The following is a 23,651-nucleotide window of genomic DNA, read 5'->3' as shown; positions in this document are numbered from 1 at the left end:
GTGCCTATTGCCCTGCCTGCCCCCCTTGGCCAGATAGGGAAGAAGAGACGTAAAGGAAGGTTTGGTCACTCTGTCTCTCTCCCTATTAATTAAGATTTTGTCACCGAAGAGTTTGTCGCTTCCAATTGATTTAGCGGTGGAGGTAGTTCGTCTGGCCAAAAGTACAAGCCAGAACTACTTACTAACAAAGGGCGGCGAGACTTAAAACAATAAATCAACAGTGAGCTTTTCCTAAACTGGAGCTTTCTTTCATTTCTAAAAGTTGCACGTTTGTTGTGAAGAGCAGACAGAATTATACAGATTACTCATGTAACATAAAACACTCCCATCATTCATGTGTACATGAAACCAGTGTTGTTTCCGTCACAAATGTGCTCCCCTTGCTGTTTCTCCCCCTTCATCCCCGCTTCCAAGGCTGTAAAAGGAGCTCCAAAGAGCTGCGTGGCCTCGGGGTAGGGAGCTGGCCACGCCCTCCACTCTGTGGGTTTCAGTCTCACAGACCATTTCCATTCCCGTCAACACAGCTGAAGCGTAGGTCAATAACCCCAAGCTGATTCTCACCCCCACGGGGACTTCTGCACCCACTGAAACCGGTGATGTGAATGTGACTTAAAAAAAGATCGTGTGCAGTACAGTGCTCACGTTGCCAAAGTTTCTGCACAGAGATAATTTGATTGTATAAAGCTCATGTTCCAGACAAGCTTGTTTTGACATTTAATGCCTGCTTTCTGTAACATGACATAAACATGCTGTATGTTTTCCGCACTTGACCCCGAGTGGCACAACACATGAATGCTGCGGCGGCAGCTACCAAAAATTATGCGGGTTGTTCCAAAAATTACATGGAATTGCACAGAAATCGTAAGTTTGCCTTTGGGTAAGTTTCTCAACTACTGGGGGCCCGAGCAGCTGGTGGAAGCACCTTCTGGCACAGCAGATGTGATCCGTATACGTAATCCACAGTTTTGAGGGACTGGAGAGAGACGTCCCTTACCTCCTTCACCTTCTCGTGGGGGAAGGGGAAGGGGAAGGGCCGGCACCAGCCAGCACTGCCAGGAGCTGGCCGTCTGCACTACAGCACAAGAGCCGTGACTGTGACCTTTCAGCACGAGCTGGGTGGGTCGATCGGTACAGGAGCGGCGGTGAGTTGGTAATCAATGAGGGTGCGGCCAAAATTATATTGGATGAAGTATATTAGAAGAGGGCCCAACGGAAAGGAAGTTAACTAGAAACGTCTTTAACTAGAAATGTGGAATCACAACATTAAAAAAAAAAACAGTGTGCCTCTTAAAAGTGAATAAATAGAGGCCAAAAGCTAGTGAGTCAGAAGCACATGAGTTGGAAAGGGTTGTACTCCAGAGATCAGATCAGGCAGTGCTGCCTAACACCATCACATGACTGGCCCCGAGGCCCGTATTTAATTGAAGTAAGGAGTGGGGCGCAGTCGAGGCCAGAAGCGCATTGTTGTTCTCCAGCCGATGGAGCCAGAGGAGTTAAAAGTTAAGCCTTGATTGCTGGGTCTGTGAGAATTCATTCAGCATGAAGCGTCTCTACTGTTTCCTGGGGTTTCTGCTTCTGGCTGCAAGGCTGCCACTGGACGCCGCCAAACGTGAGTACTTCTCCATCTCTGCGTTTAACCCCTTCTCTGGCTGTCGGCTGAATGGTGGCCCGTCAGAGCGATGTGGTCTGAGCCAGAAGCTGGACTCCGTGAAGCTCCTCAGGCTACTACATTCATGCTCACTCATTTCTTCTTCTGGAAACTTGGGAATGTCGGAACCTCAGCAAAACCCCCCTCCTCCATTCTTCGCTTCAGGCTCTTGGAAACTAGTAATAACCGTGCAGCCTCTCTCTTACGGAGCGTTGTCTTTTTCCATTGCAATGGTGACCCACTCTTTGCCAGACAGTGGGAGGGTAGGAGTGTGAGGGGACGGCCTCTGGCCTGAGCACAAAGCAGCGCTACCCACTGCACTTTGCCTGGTTCCTACCCAATAGGGTAGGGACCTCAGATAAAATGGGGCCCAAACTCTGTCATAATCCCAACCCAGAAGCTGTTGCTAATCCTGCTGAGGTTACTCCCCGGGGTTGCATGCATCTGCGGCTGCCACCGGGAGGCTGCTGAGAGCAGAGCGGAAGCCCAGGTCCCAACCGGAGTCATCCACTAAGGGTTGGGGACTTGTCGACAAGGCCGATGACCAGACCCCTGAAATCAGAATCTTTGGAGGCAGGGTCAGAGTGCTCTTGCTTTAAAAGCGCCTCTTGTGATCGGAATGCAAAGCCAGAATTCAGAGCCACTAAACTCCTATGCAGCCCACGGGCCGGTCCAGGGGCAGGAGTTAGAGTGGAGTAGGAAGACCATAAATCACACCCCCTCCCACCCCTCCAGGAGGTCCCCTTCACCTTGTTTCCAAAGAGTCGGGACATCCACTGCGTGAAAAGCCCAGGAACCCTCATTCTGCCAGGCAACTTCCTGGGAGGCGGGGGCGCTGAGAAGGAACCAGCATCCACCTCGTCCCCACCAGGTGCAGCCTGTATGCTGGCTGCTTCCCTTGGGTCACTCAGGTGACCCCCACAACACCTTCGTGGAGCAGAGATTGCCTTCCCCTGTTCAACAGGGGAGAGCAGCCATGAGTGTGGGTCTTACCGCTCACCTGCCCCCCCAGCTCTGAGAGAGAAGGCTCTTGGACCCCCGGGCGAGAGGCCCACGCACACACCCTTCATGCCTCCTGGCAGGAGAAAAGTGCCCTATAATTAAACGGTCCTCGCAGAGTGGGTGGGATCTGGCGGGACTGCTGGGTGAGGAGAGGAGGAACAGGACACTGCTGGGAGGGCTCTGGTGGATTTCCTTCCCCAGGGCAGGAGAGGCCCAGGCGGGTGAAAGGGGGCGCCAGGGAGCGCAGCCCCTGTGGTGGGGGCAGGGGGACGACATTTGGGGGGAAAGGGAAAGATGTGGCCCCAGGTGCACCTGATTCTGCTCCAAGCAGCTGAGGCTGGAGGCTCCGCGGTGCAAGTCCCCAGAGATGCCTAGCAGCACCCCCTGGGACTGGGGCCGAAGGAGCCCATTGTCTTTGACAAGGGAGTCCAGACGCAGAGCTGCTGGCCTCACCTGGGGAGCCTGGCAGCACGATGGTCCTGTTTCCCAGGCCAGGGAACAGGCCACAGAAGTGAAGGAACTGGCCCCGGCCGCGCAGTGGGTAGGAGGAAGAAGGCTGCTGCCAGGCGGACCGCTGCCCTTCCTGCGGTTGGACAAACCCGGCTTGCTGCCAGCTGTGGGGCAGGGCCAGGAGTGACTTAGCGTCCCCAGCTTTCACTTCTCCTTTGGCAAAACTGGGTATGGGGTTCTTAAGCTATCAGCGAACAGTAGGTGCTTGGAGGGGGGACATGCAAAGTAGCAACTGTCTTACCTCAGTGAACCTCCCGGGACAGGCTCCCCCTGGAGTCTGCCCTGCACAGATGGAGGGACAGAGACCCCAGGCCAGTGGGGGCCCTGTGCCGACTCCAGCCTCCCTTCCACCAGCACCCGTTTGCTCTGCTCCTAAGACAGGCACGCCAGAGGGTCCACCTCTCTGTCATTTTGAGGAGAGTCCCAGCCTATTAGGCAACCTAACAAAACCTCGACGTTCCTGGCTGCTCCTTGCCTTAAACTACAGATTCTGGCCAGAAAAAGCAAGGATGGCTAGGGGTTAGCAGTCAGTGGGTCAAACACTGAGGGATTCCTTGCCACTGTCCAATCAGCCCTGGTCAGAAGGAGGAAGACGAAGGTGTTAACAAAGTTAGGTAACAAGCAGCCGGCAGCTTTTGGGTCGGCCAAAAAGTCCGTTTAGATTTTTCTGTAAAATAAAAGACACATTTTTCATTTTCACCAATAACTTCATTGATTTGGATATTTTGAGTATGTCAGCTCTCTCCTGGTATGGGCTTCTGGTGGGTAGATGCTGCTAAATATCTTCCAACGCATAAGACCCACAGCAAAGAATTGTTTGGCCAGAATGTCAATAGTACCAAGGAATTCCGCAAACCACTTTTGAGACATTTGATCAGTCACAGCACCTTCTCCATACATTGCACGAATCTTTTTTTTGCATTTCAGTTGTGTTTTTACCTTTCTTGAAATAATAAAGCATAATAAGCCAAAAATGTTGCATATCTTACTTCCATCTTCAATATTAAAATAGCTACACAAAAATTCACCAATTGTGGTAAGTTTTTTTTTTAAATGCACACTGACATGACAGCTGTCATAATGCAATCTAACAACATTGTTTCGAATGAAGTTAAAGACAACTAAGTGCTACTAGAACCATCATATGAAAAAGCACTGAACACACTTTTTGGCCGGCCCAGTGCCTGTCTGCTGGCGACGGGCAGCGGCGAGGCCAACGTGCGGAGAGAAAAGCCGGAGCTGTGTCAGGGCTGGTTCCGTTTTCCTTTCCCTGTATCCTTCCCTACCCCCGCCACCCACACGTCACTCTTTTGTCCCTTCCAGTCTGATTCCTATTGGGTTTGTTGTATTCTATTGTTAATTCAACTTATTGTTAATTGTTAATTCAACTTTTATTTTCGAGGTCATTGTAGATTCACATACAGTTATAAATATATATGTGTGTGTGTGTGTGTGTGTGTGTTTGGCCAAAAAAGTTCATTCAGTTTTTTTCAGTAAGATGGAGAAAGAGAGAATTTCTCTCAGTATGTGAGAGAAATATCCATTGGTTGCCTCTCACACACCCCCAGCTGAGGGCCTGGCCCACAACCCAAGCATGTACCCTGGCCAGGAATCGAACCAGTGACCTTTTGGTTCACAAGCCAGCACTCAATCCATTGAGCCACACCAGTGAGGGCCAGCATGCATTTTTTAAAAACTGTATAAGAACTAAGTATCTTAGCTCTTCCCAGATTGAATATTCTACCGTTCTGTGACTTATTCAAGTCAATTTCCCACTATAAACATTTATTGATAAGCATGCATTTCCTGCCCTCACATAGTTGTATCATTTTCCAAATAGAAACACAGGACGGGATCTCACAGACTCACAGGGCATTTGTTTTTGTCTGCTTTGACGGCGCACAGAGGACACATGGCCTGAGGTCTCCGGCCTGTTTCATGGCAGAACCCAGACTAGCAACCAGGTTCTGAGACTCCCAGTTCAATGGTCTTTCCTTTTCCACCCGCCTCCCCTGTAGGGAGGGAACAACCTGCTGCTCCCCGCTCCCTCCTCCCTCTGGGGAGGGGGGGAGGGGCAGAAGACGGAGGTTAAAGGCATCCACTCATTAAGGCTTCTCCAACAACCTAGCAAATACGCCACCTCATGAAAGACCTCTTCCAGGATGTCAGAGAAGACAGTGTTTCTGGCTGTAAGAGTTCATGGCCACGCCAAGGTATAAGGCCATATGAACTGATGAGAGAGCAGTTTATGACAGTGTGTGCTGAGGAGCTGGCTGTGGACTAGAGACAGCTGAGCTTTTGCCTGTGAGTAACAGAATTCTCAAGTAGGTTGAGGGAGACACAGCGTCTCAGTAAGTCCAGAGTAGGCAGCGCTAGAGCGAGAGCTCAACAACATCAGCGAGAACTCTTTCCATCCTTCCACTCTGACATCTGGATGTGTTGGCTTGTTTCTTCAGGCTTGTGCCCTCGTGGCTCAACGGAGCTGTCACAGCTCCGGGCATCACATCACCACACCACCAGCCCCAAAATCTGTTCTGAGGAGAATTACCTAAGTATACCAAATAAAAGGTAGAGTAGATTTTTTTAAAAATCAACAATATACAGTCTATAAAAGCCCCACTTCAAATATGTGTGTGTGTGTGTGTGTGTGTGTGTGTGTGTGTGTGTGTATTAAAAGCAAAGAGCTGGAAAAAGATGTGCCACTTAAACACTAAGTATTAATATCAAGGTATTCTCAAATCAAGGAGGATTACCAGAGATAGAGGTCAATTTCTAATGATAAGAGAATTACTTTATGAAAAAGATTTAACAATTGGGGATTCAAAATACATAAAGCAAAAACTGGCAGGAATGAAAGAAGAAATTGGCAGAAAAACGATAGGCACATAAACATCTCTAAAAGCAACTACCAACCAACCTGACGTGAGTGGCATTAAAAACCCTTTACCCAGCAACGTAGACCACACAAGTGCACACGCAATGCTTACCAAGGCCAGGCCTGTGCTGACCATTAGAAGCATTAGAGTGTTCGCCAGTGGGCTGTCCAGTGTGATCTCTCGGCATCCCGGAGGCACCCCTGAGCCTGGCCTTCCTTTAGCCCAGTGAGTGATGCGGGTGGAAAGAGATGCAAACACTGGCCTGAAGATTGTCCGCATCAGTGTTTGCTAATGACGTTGCATCAAATCAAAACACTCTGAGGAGACATATGGGAAAACCAAATGATAGGTAAGAAATACTGACTTTCAGGTTTTTTTATTCGTCTAAAGTACATGAAGAGATAGCATCTGAATACTTGTATTAAAGATATTTCCAGTGGACATTAAACAAAAAAAACAACCTTTAGCCCTGACCACTGTGGCTCATTGGTTAGAGCATCGTCCTGTAGAACAGAAGGTCACAGGCTGGATTCCTGGTCAGGGCACACGCCCAGGCCGTGGGTTCGCTCCCCAGTCAGGGCGTGTATGAGAAGGCAACCAGTCGATGTTTCCTACTCACATCATTGTTTCTCTCTCTCTCCCTCTCGTCCCCCCCCCCGCCTCCCCCCTTCCTCTCTCTCTAAAAAACAATGAAAAAAATGTCCTCAGGTGAGGATTAAAGAAAAAAACCTTTACTTGCTTAACATTGGAAATACTATGCATGTTCTTTCCAACCTTATGAAATGGGAAGTGGCGTTAACCATTGTTAGGTAAGTACTAAATGAGGAATAGAGTAGACTGAATAATTGTTTTTCAAATATTGGTATAGGATTTCATGACGTGCTGAGCAATGGAAGAACCTCTGGTTCTGGGAGGGAGTGCAACCGATTAAATGGTTGGTCTTCGGATGAAAACGAGTGGAATGAACATCTCTATCCAGTGTGGAGAAGAGGCGACCCGAGGTGGAACGACTCCTGGAAAGGTAAGTCAGCGACTCAACCCAAACAGCTGCTGCTGCCCGTTTAAGTTAGTCCCAGATCACAACTGGGAGCGCACATGGCTGCTGTTCCTTCTGTGAGTGACAGCCCCCTGCTTACCAAGTGGGGGGCACCTGGATTGGGCAACCTTGCCTTTATGGCAACACGTCACTTTCTCAGCACCCCCCCCCCCACACACACACAGAGTTTACTCTCCTCAGAACTTACAAGTTTATCGTTTTGGGAAGTTTTTGCAGAGTGAGCAGGTTTAGTCTTAACCCTATTTAGCTAGCATGTGAATGCTCATCTTCAAAAGATCTAAGACTCCAGAGCTGTCTTGACCATCTCAAAATGTGGTTTGTCGGAAAGGGAATATATCTTTCCATTCACATGAATGAATGACTTCTTCAGTCACTGGTTGGGAAATTGAATAATATGAACTTTCAATACGACTCTCCTCCATCTGAGCAGATTTTAAAGATTATTTTCAGTGGCTATTCTTTCTGTGTTTCGAAAATTCTTTAACTGGGCTGACTTTTTAAAGTTTATCTTCTAGAACGTTGTACTTGGATAGCAAAAGTTAGGCATCCAGAAAAATAAATTAATTTACTGTGAAGAGACATAAGGAGCCTCAGGCTGCTCCTTATAAGTAGGTTTAACTTTGCGTGACTCAGCAGTAACAGGAAAGAGCGTGTCGGTCCCTGAGCGCCACCCTTCTCTGCCCCAGGAGGCCACGTGAAGGCTGTTCTGACCAGCGACTCCCCAGCACTGGTGGGCTCGAACATCACGTTTGTGGTGACCCTGGTCTTACCCAGGTGCCAAAAGGAAGATGACAGTGGCAACATAGTCTACGAGAAGAACTGCAGAAATGGTAAGAAATGTTACTCACATCACAGGGACACGCTAATTCTCCAAACTACTGGAGACCCGTCTTGGAAACCTTGACCCTCGTAGATACAATACCTCTGCAATTAATACAAGATGCTGCTGCCATCCCATGTCACCCTCTCCTCTATTGGATGACAGGGAGGGAGGGTGAGTGTGTGATCACACCCAGTCCCTTCATCAACATCAGCCAATGCTATTTCAGCAAACGGATGGCTCTTTGCTGCTTGGAGCCCTCCGCGGAGGCTACATTGTCATGCTCGGTGTTTTCCTAGTGTGCAGGTGGTTGGACAGCGAATACCTTCTTGACCCTCGGACTTTGGTTTTATTATTTGGAATTCGGCCACTCAGAAAAGAGCTGGTTTGACCATTGTTCGCTGATTGGAGTAATTTCTCCTCACAAGTATTTCTTCAGCAAGTGCTGAGTGGCTAGCACAGATGCTAAAATATGCATGCACACACACATATGATTTGTTTTGCTCATCATTAAAGCAGATAAGCTCTTCGTTAAAGAGTGCAAATAAACACAAATACATCAAGGGAAATTATCTTGTTAGAACTGCACATTTCAAAAATTCCAAGCTAATTACTGAGATTCTTCAATTTGTAACAAGGCTATTAAATCAGATTGTGCACTTACAATCTGATTCTATTATTTAGAACTTCTATTAAATTGTTAGTGTGTTCCTTATTAATTTATCATATTCCTATGTGGAAAACATTGTATAGAAAGGGTCTGACAGTTAAAAAATGGGGTATTTAATATTCCGTAGCATTTTTCCCCTAAAAAAAGCTGGTTGTTATGAATGTTTCAGATGACAATCTAGCCCTCTGACCATTTTTTGTATGAGAGAGGTCTTGTGACTCGTGAAACTTTCAATAAACTATCACCACTAAAAAGTCTAGGGGTCTTTGAAGAAATGAGTGGTTCCAGCTGCAGGAAAGGGGGAGTACCCCGTGAGCCTGGGACATCATTAAGCATGGGAACATGTCACCAGGACACAGACATCAGCTGGAGGGGCTCCCACAGGCCCTGTGTGGGTCAATTTAAGAGTAAAAATACTAATGGTTGTACTAGATTGGTAAATAAAAGGTCTCTCCATGAAAGCCAGTGACATAAAACACCAAGAGGTAAGGAGTTGCTCCAGATGGAACAATATTGATCGTGACTTGTTTAAAATGAAGAATGTCATGTATACAGGAAAGCAGAAACCCAGGTACATTGAGTACCCAAGCACCTTCTACGTAGATTCGACAATTTAAACGTTCTACCATATTTGCTTGCTGTCTCCCTCTCCCCCTCCCTTCTTTCCTTCCTTCCTGAAACAAAATAGCCAAATGTGTCACGTGACCCTTGATTACTGGGTAGGGGTGGTAATGATGTGTTTATGTAGAAGAATCCCCATAGTCTAAGGAGATGTGTGCTGAAGTCTCTAGGAGTGGGGAGTCGTGCTGTCAAATGAGTCAGGAAAAAGTGCCACAGACAGAATGTATCCCCAAATAAAAAGATAAAGCAACGCTCAGTTGGGTTTGGATACGGTCGTGGTTTGGAGACCCAGTACGATGATAAAATACAGGGTCCAGGAGGAGTAAGGAATGCTGCTTGAGTGTGGTTGGTAGGGTAATAATATGGGCGTAATAATTTATAGTTTTAACTTGAACATTTCACCTAAAATGTCGTACGGTGTGTTTCAGTGTGATATTGTTATGTTACAGAATTACATGCTTATGATTTTGGAATAAAAGATTTTGTAATATAAAAGGGGTGTTATTTGTGCCAGACCCTGTGTATTAAGTGATATCTCTAGATTGAACTTTCCTGATAAAATTGCTCTATGTAAAAGTTACTGACATTGAACACATATGTAGAAAAAATCATAATACACATAAATGCACAGGTCATAAATGCAGCATAGGATGAATTTTGAACATTGGGGTTGTAGTTGTTCAACTGTATTTAAACTAGTTAAAATATCAAAAAGTGTCTAATTCAACGATGAGCATTGAGCATTCTGACCCGGATGACGATCACGGCTTCTCTTTCTCCGTTTAGGGACAGGTCCACCCTCGGACCCGTACGTTTACAAATGGACAGCGGGGGCGGAGGACGGTGACCGGGAAAACGGCGCCGACCAAAGCTATCACGTGTTCCCGGACGGAAGGCCGTTCCCCCACCACCACAGAAGGAGGGGGTGTAACCTCATCTACATCTTCCACACCCTTGGTTGGACTTTTACAAACCCTCTTAGCTTTTCCTTGACCTTTCCTTAAAATTTACTTTTTATCTTTTCTTATTCTATAGAATTAGTAACACTGAGAGTTTAATAATAGTTACTCTGTTAACTTTCTTTAGCTGGAATGAAGGATGAGAGATTAAATATGTGTGTATGTATATATACACACATAGATTAGCCTTGACAAATTTCTGGGACACCAAAGAATTAAAAGGAGGGAAAAAATGGATTCAGCTTTCTTTTTTGAAAACTAAACTACTCAATCTTTTTCTATCTAAAGCAGTAATCTTAAAATACTAATAGAAAATACTAATATTTACCTGGATGATACATAGGTATCTGTTGATTTTCTCTTTAATTTTTTATGTTGTCAAATGAATTTTCAAGAATTAAAGAAACATTTTATTTTTGGAAAATGCAGGAAAGTACAAGTGAAAAATAAGTCATCTGTAATTCATACCAGAGGTTATCACTGTTAATATGATAGTGTTTTCTTTACTAGTGTTTCTTGATTAGGATTATAATGCATAGACATTTTTTCTTAATGTCATGAGTATTTAACTATATTTTTAAAATTCTTTATATACATTATTTCAATCACTGCAGAATATTCCATTGTGTAGAAATAACCTAATGGAACTTTTGCTATTCTTTTATGTGTAGCCTACCCTTTTTTCTTTTCTTTTTTAAAAATTTTTTAAAAGATTTTATTTATTTTATTTATTTTTTAGAGAGGGAAGGGAGGGAGAAAGAGAGAGAGAGAGAGAGAGAAACATCAATGTGCGGTTGCTGGGGGTCATGGCCTGCAACCCAGGCATGTACCCTGACTGGGAATTGAACCTGCAACACTTTGGTTCGCAGCCCGCGCTCAATCCACCAAGCTATGCCAGCCAGGTTCTTTTCTTTTTTTTAACCACAAATGGTACCCACTTTGCTATATTACTGGTCAAGTGATTATCTTTAGAAGCAAATCTAGCTTATTTCTAGCAAAGCTGCTAAGTCTTTAGTTAAAAATGTCCCCAGGTGCCACCTGGCTCAGAGGATTTGAAAATTGCTACCCATAATGCAGCCTCCACATTCCTGAATGTTTTGTCTTTTTTCGTACATTAGAGAAAGCTTGTCTTTCTTCAGTTAACTTATAAACCAAAACAAAATATTAACAATACATCCTGATGGTACAAACTACGAAATATATGTCAATTTTATGCCCATGTACTTAAATGAGTTGATGGAAAGCTAACCTTTTCCCACGCTTTTCATGGCCCACGTCTGCCACCTCACCAAACGTCATGGTGTCCCCGACCTGTCATGGAGTTTTCGGGGAGTCACTTAGGCTCACTGGCACTCCAGACCCCTTTTAGTCTTGTCACCATCCACTAACGTAACTCGTTAAGATATCTTCATTTAAAATCAGCTTTCAGCCAGAAATTGCTGTTTGCCTAACAAGACTGTTTTGAATTCCATCTTCCGCTGAGGTCTCAGAGTTAGCTGATACTGTCCCTCAGCTAGGCATTGCCTCGGTGGCCCGCTCTCAGCGCCAGAACTACTAACATTTCCTCACGGGTAGCTAACCGCTCGGAGACACCTCTCCCGCCCTGCAACCTCCACCCGAACTGCCTCTGCCCGTCAAAGTAAAGGGGGAGTAACTATGGTTCCGAGGATGCAGCTACACCGTGGGCCTCAATAGGGTTAGAAATCTGTGAGCCCCTCCTGAGAGGAGTTACTCTCACTGCTACACAGTGGCAGTTAGAGTTAAGTCAGGGTTGGAGGAGCAAAGAGAATGACTCTCGGGTGTTCTAGAAGGTGCGTCTGGAACCACTCCAGTCCTTTTTACATGCACACCATACCTTTCAGCGTCAACCGCATGTCTACATGCAAACGCTATTAGAAAGTGGAGGATTCTGGCCTCCTAAAGTAATTTTTTAAAAAAGCTGTTTGATAATATAGCTGAAATACTAATATTATTACAAAATAAGGTAGATTCTTGGATACATTTTTAAAGGCTCCATTGACACCTCAGCATTACATTAAATGTATTTTCTGTGGGAAATAACACATATTTCAAGTGCCAGGCCACTCACTTATAAAAAGTGTTTGTGAACGAATGACTGTGTTATCCCATTAAACAGCTCCATTCACTCTAACCAGGCCCTGACGTCTGTTTACCCGTGGGTTGGTTTGATGAGGTCTCACATAAAAATGAGCACCCTCGTCCTTTCTGAAGCCGCCAGGACCACACGCCCCTCCTGTTCCTTTCCTCCCCGGAGCCGTCTCCAAAGGGCAGTGGCTAATCGTGAGGAAACGCCTTCCTGTAACCATCGTGTCATGTAACCAATACCTCAATGCTCCACCCTCTCGCAGGTCAGTACTACCAGAAGCTGGGACGGTGTTCAGCCAGTGTTTCCGTCAACACAGCCAATATAACGCTCGGCCCTCAACTCATGGAAGTAGCTGTCTACAGAAGGAGGGGACGGACGTACGTTCCCATCGCAAAAGTGAAAGATACGTACGTGGTGACAGGTGAGAGGCGTGAACTCTGACGTGACCAAGGAGGATGAGGCACTCAGCTCTGACGATGTCAGGGGGTTAGGACAGGGTTGGAGCCGTGTTTTGGGTTAGGTTACGTTTCAGGTGGACTCCTTCTCAAACTTATACTTAACGACCTATTCCCTCTGTTTTCCAGATTAGCTTGGGAAGACTCTAGAAAACTTGTATAGGGAAAGGGAAAATGATGCTGGATTATCCCGGATTTACCTTTTTAACTTAAAAGGGTTATTGAAATCATCCACTTAAAATCAAGCAATCATGCATTCTTTTTTTTTTTTTTTTTTTTTTTTTGATGTATCTTGTAGATCAGATTCCTATATCAGTGACTATGTCCCAGAAGAATGATCGGAACGCATCTGATGAAACCTTCCTCAGGGACATCCCCATCATATTCGATGTCTTCGTTCACGACCCCAGCCACTTCCTGAACCAGTCTGCCATTAACTACAAGTGGAATTTTGGGGACAATACTGGCCTGTTTGTTTCCATGAATCACACTTTGAACCACACGTATGTGCTCAATGGAACCTTCGGCCTGAACCTCACTGTGCAAGCCCTCGTGCCCGGGCCCTGTGCCCCACCTACACCCCGGCCTCCGAAGCCCACTCGGTCTTCGTGTGAGTGTTTTCTGGGCGACCTTGAGAGGGCCGAGGTAGGGTGGGGTGGGGAAGACCTTAACTGCAAAAAAAAATTTATGTAGGTTAAGGTGTAAGATCACTAGTTAAAAGGATTGTGTACAGACTCTGCAAAAATCTGTTGATATTTTAAAGCCATTTAACACTATTTTAAGCTTGTTGAAATGGGGAAGAAAGGAGAACCTGGTTCAGTAACCTTTGCAAGTAAACGGTGGTGACTTACATACAGCTCTTTGACCTTCCTAATTTTCACTGACTTTGTTGCGTGTACTTTTCATCCCATTTCTGTTCGTTTCCCATGTTTTATAGCGATGAGAAGACACACTGGTCCTTGTGAACATGCAGGCCACCCCACTTTCCCTCCCCACCACTCCCCTCTTCCACGGTCCTCCCTTCCCAGTCTGAATCCAGCTTGTGCCCCATGAAGACACAGCCACAGTTAAAAGCCACTTTCTAAATGACCCCCAAACGAATGTACCTTGAGAATATTCCTTGGCTATTGAGGTGGAACGACTCTAAACGTATAAATTGTTCTGAATATAAGGCTTAATTATTTAAATCCCACCCTCTACTGATAGTATATGAGGACATCCAAGAAGTCCCTCAGAGTGTATTTTCGAAAGCCTTAGCCTCTGCCCTTCCTCACACGGATGTCAGTACACCTTAGCACTCCGGGACCCAGGGGGATTGCGATAGGTTGACATCCTCACGTTGAACACAAGAGGGCGCCATCACCAAGCCCAGAGGGAACGCACCATCGTGATGTCCAGACTTGTAACTGTTTTTACAAAACAAAATTGTTCATTATAAAAAATTGTCATAATAGTGCTATTATTAAAATGAGATCTTAGTGGGCCAAAAAATATATCATTCAAGACACTATAATGACTGATTTTTATTAATTCTTTTTTGTAATATTTTAAATTGCAAAATTAATACATGTTCCTTAGTAAAAATTCAAATATAGAACTCTGCAATAAAAGTGAAAGTTCCCATTCACACTCCCCTTAAATCCTGTTAATAGCTGGGAGTGATAATGGAACACCTCTGCTCACCAGTAACTGTGGGACTTTTAGACTGTCAGCTTTGGAGCTATGAGGCATCTGAACAGGGAAAACATGGCTTTTGTACACGTGGCTCACCCCTTAATCTATTGTGCATCAGCCTTACTATTTCAAGTTACGTGTCTTATGTACGTTACAACATACCACATCTAAATAGATGTGCAGGACAGAGGTGCATGCTGGGACAAGAAAACGGATGTGCATTGAGAACTTCTTGCGGCAGGCATGAGAAGTAGGCTTTTATGTGCCTCACCTCCTTTAAGTTTCACAGTTCAACCTGCTGCGTCAGGAAGTATTATGCCTGTTTCACAGATGAGTCCATGGAGGCTAAGGGAGGTTAAATGATATGCCCATGGCCTCCACCAGCTAAAAACAAGGGGCTTCATATTTGAGCCCAGAATACCAGCCTCCAAAATTAAAATGTGACCTTCTCTTTTATGACCTGCTTTATTTCATCATGATGGTTATATTGCACATTTTAATATGGCTTCTACCTTTCCCTCGCTTCCTGTGTTTAAACAAGATACGGGATTGTGTTTACTTACATGATTTAACAATTATAATGCCTTACAGCTCTCACATCTATATGAATCATTAACACGTTTAGTTCAAATGTCTACAGCCATTTAGAAGTATAGGATTCTTGATGGTTTTCTAACAAGCAGATAGGCAGGTGTTTAGATTTTTGGTTCTATCATGTACCTCTTTAACCTTCTCAGCAACTAATCCAAGCTCTGTCATTCAAACTCCGCAGCCCCCCCTGGTGACCGCCCCCTGCTGTGGGCGGGGACTCCTGGTGAACGCTGCCAGATCGACAGAGACGGGTACTTCACAACCAGGCTCACAATTGTCGGTGAGACTAGCAGGGGGAGGATGTCAGAAGCTACCTCGGGCCACCCCTCACTCCATGGACTCTGGGGGGCAGGGTTGGGGAGCAGGGGCACCCACTCTCTGTCCAAGGTGATACTGCACATACACAAGCAAAGACTCTACTCGTTTCTGGATTCCCGCCCACCTACCGCAGCCTTCCTACTCACATCCTACCATGAATGAGCGCCCCCATAAGGCCCACATACTGCTGAGCCTGCCCGGGACCTGGATCTCCGACCCTGTGCATCCCAGAAATGGGAATGAATGAGCCTTGAAAGGCGGCCAGTAACAAGTTCCCCTGACTTCCGCTCCCTTCCCCTAGCCGATTTCACAAAGTCACACTTTGGGAAACATGAATGAGCAGGGCTACCGCACACAGCTGTGCGTTTCCGGGCACAGCCCACAAGCGCCCGAAAGAGAAGACAGGTGGGGTCTGCCGCCCCGCCGTGCACCCTGGTTCTGGGGATGGGGGCTGAAACCCACGCTGTGCACCCTGGGGCTGAGCCACCTCACCGCCACGGAGAGAAGCTGGCCACGGCCTAAACCTGGGGCTGCACCCCCCCGGGGGCATCTTTTTCTGAAACTCGTGCCCAGAGGGGGAGCTGCCTTCTAACACACACACAGGCCCCAGAAACAAAGCGGTAGGCCGGGCCGAAGAACAGCCCAGTCTGACTCGGGAAGCACTGCGTGGGCGTGTCAGGGCAGCGATGGGGCAGGTTCCGGAGCTGGTGTGTCTGGTGTGGCGAGAAGGCTGTCTCGTTCTGTTGGCCTTCTGGATGGTCAAGGGGTCGTTTGATTTGGGTTGGCTTCCACTGTATTTTGATGTGTTTTTCGGGGGGGGGGGGTTGTTTTGTCAGATGGAATTCTGGAGGTCGACATCATTGAGACGAAAGAAGTCGTGATGCCCGTGCCACAGTCTGGTGACCCCTTGATGGACTTTGTCGTGGCCTGCCAAGGGACGTGAGTACCTCGTCTCCATCAGGGGAGCCGGTCAACGAGGCCCCCAGGGCCTGGAGTCCAGTCTCCCCTTCTCTACTGACTTAAAATCCCAGCCCGTCAGTGAGCCAGGACAAGGAGGGACCCTCCAGGGCCCCCTCAAGGGGGCATCTGTTTTGCTAGCCTTGAGCAATGTTCATTACCTTTAACTGTGGATATAGAGTTAAATAATGATTATCGATCCAACACTTACTGTGTTCTTGACATTGTCATCTGTTGAACCCTCACACAATCCTACGAGCCTCCTCGTTTTACAGATGGGGCCACAGTGACTAGAACACTTGCCCCCTTAGACCCTGGGTGCCTGGCAGAGCACAGTTCACAGACCATGGTCTGGCTCAGGGCACCGCTCGTCAGCCCCCTGCGGCCCCTCCAGAGTGCCGAGAGGCTGGTGTGTCCTGGTGTTAGCTAGGAGCAGTGCCTGATGATCCCGTCTCTCGTCATGACTTACGAAGGTCTTCTAATGCATTACTTTAGCTTCCTGTGGTTTGGTTATAACTACATATAATAGACTAAATATATATTAACCGATATGTGCATTATGTAGAGTCATTAAATATGCTAATGATTAATTGATCCACATACATGGAAACCGAGTGATTAAAATGTATGTGGGTGCAGATGTATACATTAATGAATGGCAGGGGGAGGTATAAAAATGGGAGCTGAGAGGCTCTCCAGCTGGGGCGGAGGGGTAGAATGAGGATGGACAGGAACGGGAGAAAAACCTGATGAAGTGGTGGCAGCGGCCAGGGTGCACCTCTGCCTCACTCCACGGCCCCTCAGACCCGGCATCAGAGCTCAGGCTCCGCCCCCAGGAAGTCTGCCCAGGAGTGAGAAACAGCAGCTGAGACAGTCGTGCATGGCCAGGTTGCCAAGAGGTTGTCAAACTCCTCTTGTTCAAGTCCCAGCTCCACCTCTACCTGCTGTGGGATCTTGGGCCAATCAATTACTTTCCCTCCTCGAGTGCTTTGTTCCCTGCTGCACTTGGGTGGTAATATCACTTCCTTCAGAATATCACCGAGAGGAATAGACGAGACCATGGCATGTATCTAACACTCAGTGCCTTGTGCCCAGTACACACCTTGGTGCCAGCAGGCGTTGCTACTGTTGTACGTGCCTCTGCAGGAACCCAGGCAGGGCCGGCCCTGGCATTTAGTAACATCACGGCCTGCACCGTCTGCCTCTCTGGGCACTCTGGGAAGCCAGAGGTGGAGGGGATGATGTGGGCTTCACATGGCTTCCAAGAGCCCCTTGCCTTGGGGACAACACATAACTTCTTCCTGGTCCACCCCCAAGGCCTCACCTTCCAGAGGACCCAGAGGAAACAGTAGCTTATGCCCCGGCTTGCGTAAGGGCAACAAGCAAATTATAGGTGACAATTCAATGCCACATGGTTTGAGCAAAAAATAAGGTGGAGTTCCATTTTATAGAAATGCCATGAGTTTTAAGGGCATGAGAAATGCCCTTAAAACTGTTACATTCCTCTCTCTCCCTCTCTCGTGCCCTCGGCAGTCCCACTGAGGTGTGCACCACCGTGGCTGACCCCACCTGCCAGGTGGCCCAGGACACAGTCTGCCACCCCGCGGATGTGGGTGACGGTGACGCGTGCTTGCTGACCGTGAGACGAGCCTTCGCCGGGGCGGGGACTTACTGTCTGAACCTGACTCTGGGTGACGATGCCAGCCTGGCCCTTGCGAGCACCCTCGTCTCCGTCCCGGGCAGAAGTGAGTTTTGTTTCATGCTTGTACGCGCGTGTCACGCGGCAGATAAAGAGCGGTCGTGTTTCCTGCTAAAGGTGTTCAGAGCTGTGTTAGCAATGTTCGATTTTATTTTGGTGCAAAATTCGTTGAGCTATTGTTCATGTGGATTTGGGGGCTGGCATTAAAAGCCAACAGCGAATCTGCCTAGGAGAGAGGAGGTGGGGGTGGGGGCAGAAGCAGTGGCCAGAGAAAAGCGGTTGGACGAAAAACACTCAGCTGTGATCAGGGAGCAGCAATAACAGGAAATGACCCTCTTACGCTCGAACAGGTTTGCATTTCGAGGGGGAGGTGTAGACCAACCTCAACAAATAACGGTGTTCTCCCATTGGAGTATGACAAAAGGAGGGCTGGCATCGTGGTGTCACGAGAATCCACCTGGGCAAAGACATGAAGCCCCGAAGAGCGACGAGAAACCGAGTGGCCTCCTCGCTCCCTTTGAACTTGCCACGAGTCCTCTCTGTCCCTTCCCAAATTCACCCGAGCGTCTCACGGAGACCGTAACAACCCAACTGACCTATTCCTCAGTGTTCGCCTGGAAAACCAGTCCTGACCCCCCAGTGCTGGAGAGGTACAATGTTTACAAGGTAGACAAGAGAATGTCATTGAGGAATTTTCATCTACAGCTGGCTTTCCGTGTTCCCCAACCTTAAAGTGCAGTCTCTACCTGGTGACCCTAACTGAATTTCATTTGTAACCGATTTTGTTCTGAGTCATGGCTTTCTCTCTCAGAGGAGAGCAGCGTGGTGGAAGGGAGAGACTAAACTGCACACACGTGACAGCACTTAGTTTGCCCCTTAATTTGAGGATTGTCAGGTACAACCCAGAGACTAACTCACAAATCACTCCTTTGGACCTGGGTCCTCTCTCATAAGGTAAAATGTACTGAAACATATTTAGTCATTAATATAAAAAGGCAGCTTTAACCTCACTGGAAGAAAAATGTCAGTGACCGTACATGCAGCTATTTGTACAACGGCTTATTGTTGGTAAGCTCCCAGATGTAGATTCAAAAGCAAGAAAACAAGAGTACAAAGGAAGGAACTGTCCTTCCTGAGGGCGGGTGCACTGGGGCCCGGGACAAAGGGCCCGAGAGTCAGGGTGGGAGCAGGCAGGTGGGCCGCCCCCCACGCTGGCACCTCCAGGAGCCACCGCCCTCAGTCCCCCTGTGCTGCTGGTCTTTGAGAAATGCCTTTAGACCCATAAGCGAGTCTATGAAGCTTCCTGGGTGCCAGCAAACCACTGTTCTCTTATTTGGATTGGGGGCTTAGCTATTTGTTTAATTCTTCTTGTAGTGAGCGATAACTTTAGGTGTGACCAAAGCCATTTTCCAAATCCAAATAAAGGAAGTTCAGAAGCAGAGCTTTCATTTTTTAAAAAAGATATTATTTATTTTTAGAGAAAGGGGAAGAGGGGGAGAAACATCGACGTGAGAGAGAAACATCAGTCGGGACCTGGCCTGCAACCCAGGCATGTGCCCTGACCAACTGGCAATCCTTCGCTACATGGCACGATGCCCAACCAACTGAGCCACGCTGGTCAGGGCCAGAAAGAGAGCTTTTAACCCAGTGGGACTGAACTTGATGATTTAGGCCACCAAAGTCAGAATTTCAGAAACGGATCGTGGCTCCAAGGCAAACCCATAGACTTTCAGCTGAAATAACTTGCATTCATCGACTCAATGCACATTCATGAAGCAGCTGCAGTCCTTTCAACAAACATTCACTGAGCACCTGCTCCATGCCCAGCACAGCCCTAGGCCCAGACACACAGTCCCAGACAGAGTGGGGAACATGATGAAGACGACCCCCGCCCTTCTGAGCAGAACCAGACAATAAGCAAATGAGATGGCGTTGTGAAGAGAATGAAACAAGGTCAGGTCACGGAAAGTGACTTGCTTGGGAGAGAGGCGACAAACGTGGGCTTTTTAGATTAAGAGGTCAGGACGAGTCCTGCCGACCCAGGAGCACCAGCTTGGTGAGGGGCCTCCTCTGAACTGAGACCCGAGTATTCATGAGGAGCGGCCCATTTCGATCCTTGCAGGCCACCAGGAGGGCTCGCTCAGGTTTTAGTCTGGGCATAAGGGAAGCCACTGGTGGGTTGGAAGCACGATCTTGATGGATGCTTTTAGAAGACCATGCTGACTGCTGGGTGCAGCGAGGACCGTTGGGGTCAGCCTGGAGGCAGGTAGACAATGACGAGGTCTCCTCAGGGGACAGGCTGGTGGCTGGGACTGCGCTGGTAGCAGAGAGGGTGGAGAAAACACAGATGAACATGCAGTTATACTTTGGTGGTAGAGACAGGGCTAGCTGATTTGCTGGGTTCCAGGAGTGAGAGAAGGCATAATCCCTGCTTCATGGTTCTCACAATGTAGCAGGAGGGAACTATGTGTAAGGGGGTGATTGCAACACAACCTGATGGAGGCAAAGGAAGAGAGCAAATAGCGACAAGGGAAGGGGTGGCCACTGTCTCAGGAATGTCTGTCTGGACGGTGTCCCAAAGGGGAGGACATGGGCAGCACAGGGTGTGGAGGTATGAGAGAGTGTGGGGAGGGTGGGCAACTCCCAGGATTCTCAGCACAGCTGGAAGGCAGGCGGGAGGAGATGAGGCCAGGGGAGTGGGCAGGAGGATCACAGAGCCCTGTATCACGTGGGCGCCACTGGGTCCGCTGAGACCTGAGCAGGTGTCTTCAGGACGTGATGTCCCTCTCCTGAGCCCTTCACACAGTGTCCCAGACATGCTAACTCGTTCTCTAAATGGAAGACAAGCTGACCCGAAGACTATGTATTATTTAATGGGAAAGATTACCAAAAGCCCAGAGGGAGCCATACATCTTCTGAGAGCTCCCTGCGTCGTGTACTTAATTACGTTACAAGCCGCATGTCCTCTGGGTGGAAGATGTCTCTAACAGGGTCTTTCTTCTGTTTCCAGACCCAGGCCACTCTGTGAGCATGGCAGGTGGCGCCCTGGCCTCTGTTGGCTGCTTGGCCGTGATTGTCGCTGTGATCGCCCTCCTGGTGTACAAGTAAGTTGCTGGTTCCAACACTTCAATTCACTATCCTGTATTGTTGCAAATGGGCAGCAATGTGCTGCACAAATGGGCCATTTTCCCTTTTTGGCTTTTAACCATTTTGTATGTGGGAGGAGAATCTTCCACTGAATGATGAATACCAAACTAGCATGTTGATTTTACTGTGGTTTCTTTTTAATCCTAAAAAATGCTACCAGATGTCGGTAACTTAACAAAATTGTGTTAGCTTAATATTTAACATGGAATCTCAAATTATAGTAAACAGGCACATTTCTTGTATGAAGAAGAGAAAATAAATATATTCCCATAAGACTTCAGTGTCTTAAAAGCCAGAGATTAGGTTAAATGGAATTACCTGTTTTGCACCAGGCATGTAAAAGGTTGTGGAAGATAATATATTCCAGCTGGAGATCTTTTTTAAAGAAAAACTTTTTAACACGTTGTTTTCAGAAAACGCAAGGAATACAGACCGATAGAAAACAGTACTGGGATCAAAGGCAACGGCCTGAACATTTTCCTCGAGCAAGCAAAGGTCAAGTTCTTTCCTGGAACCCAGGAAAAGGACCCACTGCTCAAGAACCAGCAGGGAAGTCTTTAAATCTTCAGCCTCACTTCTGTGCAACAGCACACTCGCTCTTCAGCGCTGTGTGCGCGAGCTGCGCTAGAGTAGCTGACTGTTAACTCTTTTCCCCGAACGATTACTGTAAAGCATGTGCTGTGGGGGAGGGAGGTCCAGTTTTTGTACAGGTGGAAGGACATTTTAGAGGAGTGGAGAGGAATTATACTGCACACAGCCTCAGCTATGTTATATAATTGATAAATCAGCCAGCAGTGCTTTCTTTCATCATGATTTATGTTTCACTTACAATGTCTTCATACAACTAGTAGGATAGACATCCTGTATCCAATGCGCAGGGGGAGAAGGGATGACTCATTAGACCCTGATCCAGGTGCCCAGAGGGAGAGGCTGGCTTTCCATATACACACATGCATAAACCCGGTGAGCTGCATGCTCATCCTTAAAATCCGGTTCCAAGCTAACTGAATGCTACTGCAATGAACATGCATAGGCTCCCAAAAGAACAATGAACAGGCCAAGCCTCCACTATGATACGGATGATTGTTACACTAAAATAATAATAATCTAATTGATAGGTGTGAATATTTTTGTGACAACCTGCCTGCCCAGCTGTGTAAAGAAATGGCATGCATGCATCCCTTTACCCCACGGACATTTATTTCGAGCTTCTATCAGGCATGTTGGCAGGCACATGGCCCAGCACTCAGAGTGCTGAGAGCCTTGTATGTATATCTGGATTTCTGTACATGCTGGTCATTTATTTGAAATGACATATTATGATTTTCCAAAGAAGGGGGCTCCTGGTTTTCCTACGAGTTTCTCTAAATGACATATGAACTTGATTAGTAAGGGTTTTACCTCCATTTGTAACCAAAGCTATCTACCATATGTCACATGTGACTTTTTTTTACTCTCCTGCCTGAAAAATAAAGTATGAAAACAGATAAGATCCTGGAATGACAATGGTTTTCCAATTTGTCGTGTGCCTTTTATTTTCATGTATAATTTTGACACATAAAAATTTCTTCAATGCGATCCCACGGAGCACTGTGAATTTTATGTTTTTATTTTATTTATTTATGCATTCGTTAAAATTAATTTTTTAGTTGATTTTGGGGGGGGGACATCCATTTGTTGTTATGTTTATTGATGCATTCATGGGTTGATTCTTATATGTACCCTGACCAATGATTGCACCTGAAACCTTGTCTTACAGGGATGATGCTCCAACCAACTGAGCTACCTGGCCAGGGCAAGCATTTTATATTATTAAATATATATGAGGTCTGTCTGGCATATGTCCAGTCATTGTTAATACAATGAGAAGTGCTGGTGTGACATTGATGTAACCTGGCAGCCAAGGAGAGGGGACTGGAATGTGCATGCGTGAACAATGACAATTTTACTGCACTAGTCAGTGGGGGCAGTCGATGCTGTTGAGTGAGCATGTGTACTATGTGGCTGTCATATTCGAAATGACTGAGCAAGTAGAGCGACAGATTCACATCAAATTTTGCATTAAGCTTGAATATTCCTCCATGGAAACTATTTGGATGATTCAGAAGGCTGCAGATATGGGCAACTGGTGATTGACAGCTTCATCATGACAATGCGCCCACACAAGGAATTAAAGAAGTTACATTCATTCAGATGGGTAAGAGGGCAGAGCAGCAGAGACGTGGAACAGGTGGTCTCACACCCACACGTGGTGCATAAAATCAGGAGAGGTATCATGGGAGCAAGGGACCCCAGCCTCACACCAGGTTCCCCAGCCCAGGGTTCCAGTGACAGGAAGTTCCCATAACTCCTGGCTGTAAAAATCAATGCAAATTGAGGTGGTGGAAGGAATTATGGGATTCTCAGGCATCTCTTTAAGGGTCCTCAATGGACTTAGGACTTATGCAGACTTATTCTCTTTGGGCTCCAGCTCCTGGGCAGCAGCTTGAAGTACACCAGTGATATACTGAGAGAAACTGAATTGTCTGTCATTAGGGCAA

The 23,651-nt window shown here is 47.0% G+C and overlaps 1 protein-coding gene across 2 annotated transcripts; it reads left to right on the top strand.

Moving 5' to 3' along the window:
• The first annotated feature begins 1,187 nt into the window (after positions 1–1,187).
• On the top strand, positions 1,188–22,617 carry GPNMB (glycoprotein nmb). Of its 2 annotated transcripts, none has more exons than XM_028525998.2 (11): positions 1,188–1,609; positions 6,905–7,057; positions 7,780–7,923; positions 9,991–10,161; positions 12,533–12,691; positions 13,024–13,335; positions 15,172–15,270; positions 16,145–16,247; positions 17,799–18,010; positions 20,975–21,068; positions 21,525–22,617. In XM_028525998.2, the coding sequence occupies exons 1-11, from the start codon at positions 1,540–1,542 to the stop codon at positions 21,670–21,672; spliced, it is 1,665 nt and encodes a 554-aa protein (XP_028381799.1). In that variant the 5' UTR covers positions 1,188–1,539; the 3' UTR covers positions 21,673–22,617. The 2 variants fall into 2 exon arrangements, with proteins under 2 accessions (XP_028381799.1, XP_035866400.1); XM_036010507.1 differs by having other exon boundaries at positions 17,796–18,010.
• Positions 22,618–23,651: the final 1,034 nt, after the last annotated feature.

This window comes from Phyllostomus discolor, chromosome 10 (genome assembly GCF_004126475.2).
Source record: "Phyllostomus discolor isolate MPI-MPIP mPhyDis1 chromosome 10, mPhyDis1.pri.v3, whole genome shotgun sequence".
NCBI classification, from domain to species: Eukaryota; Metazoa; Chordata; class Mammalia; order Chiroptera; family Phyllostomidae; genus Phyllostomus; species Phyllostomus discolor.
The sequence above is the reverse complement of the archived record's forward strand: the minus strand, read 5'-3'. Positions and strand labels throughout refer to the sequence as shown.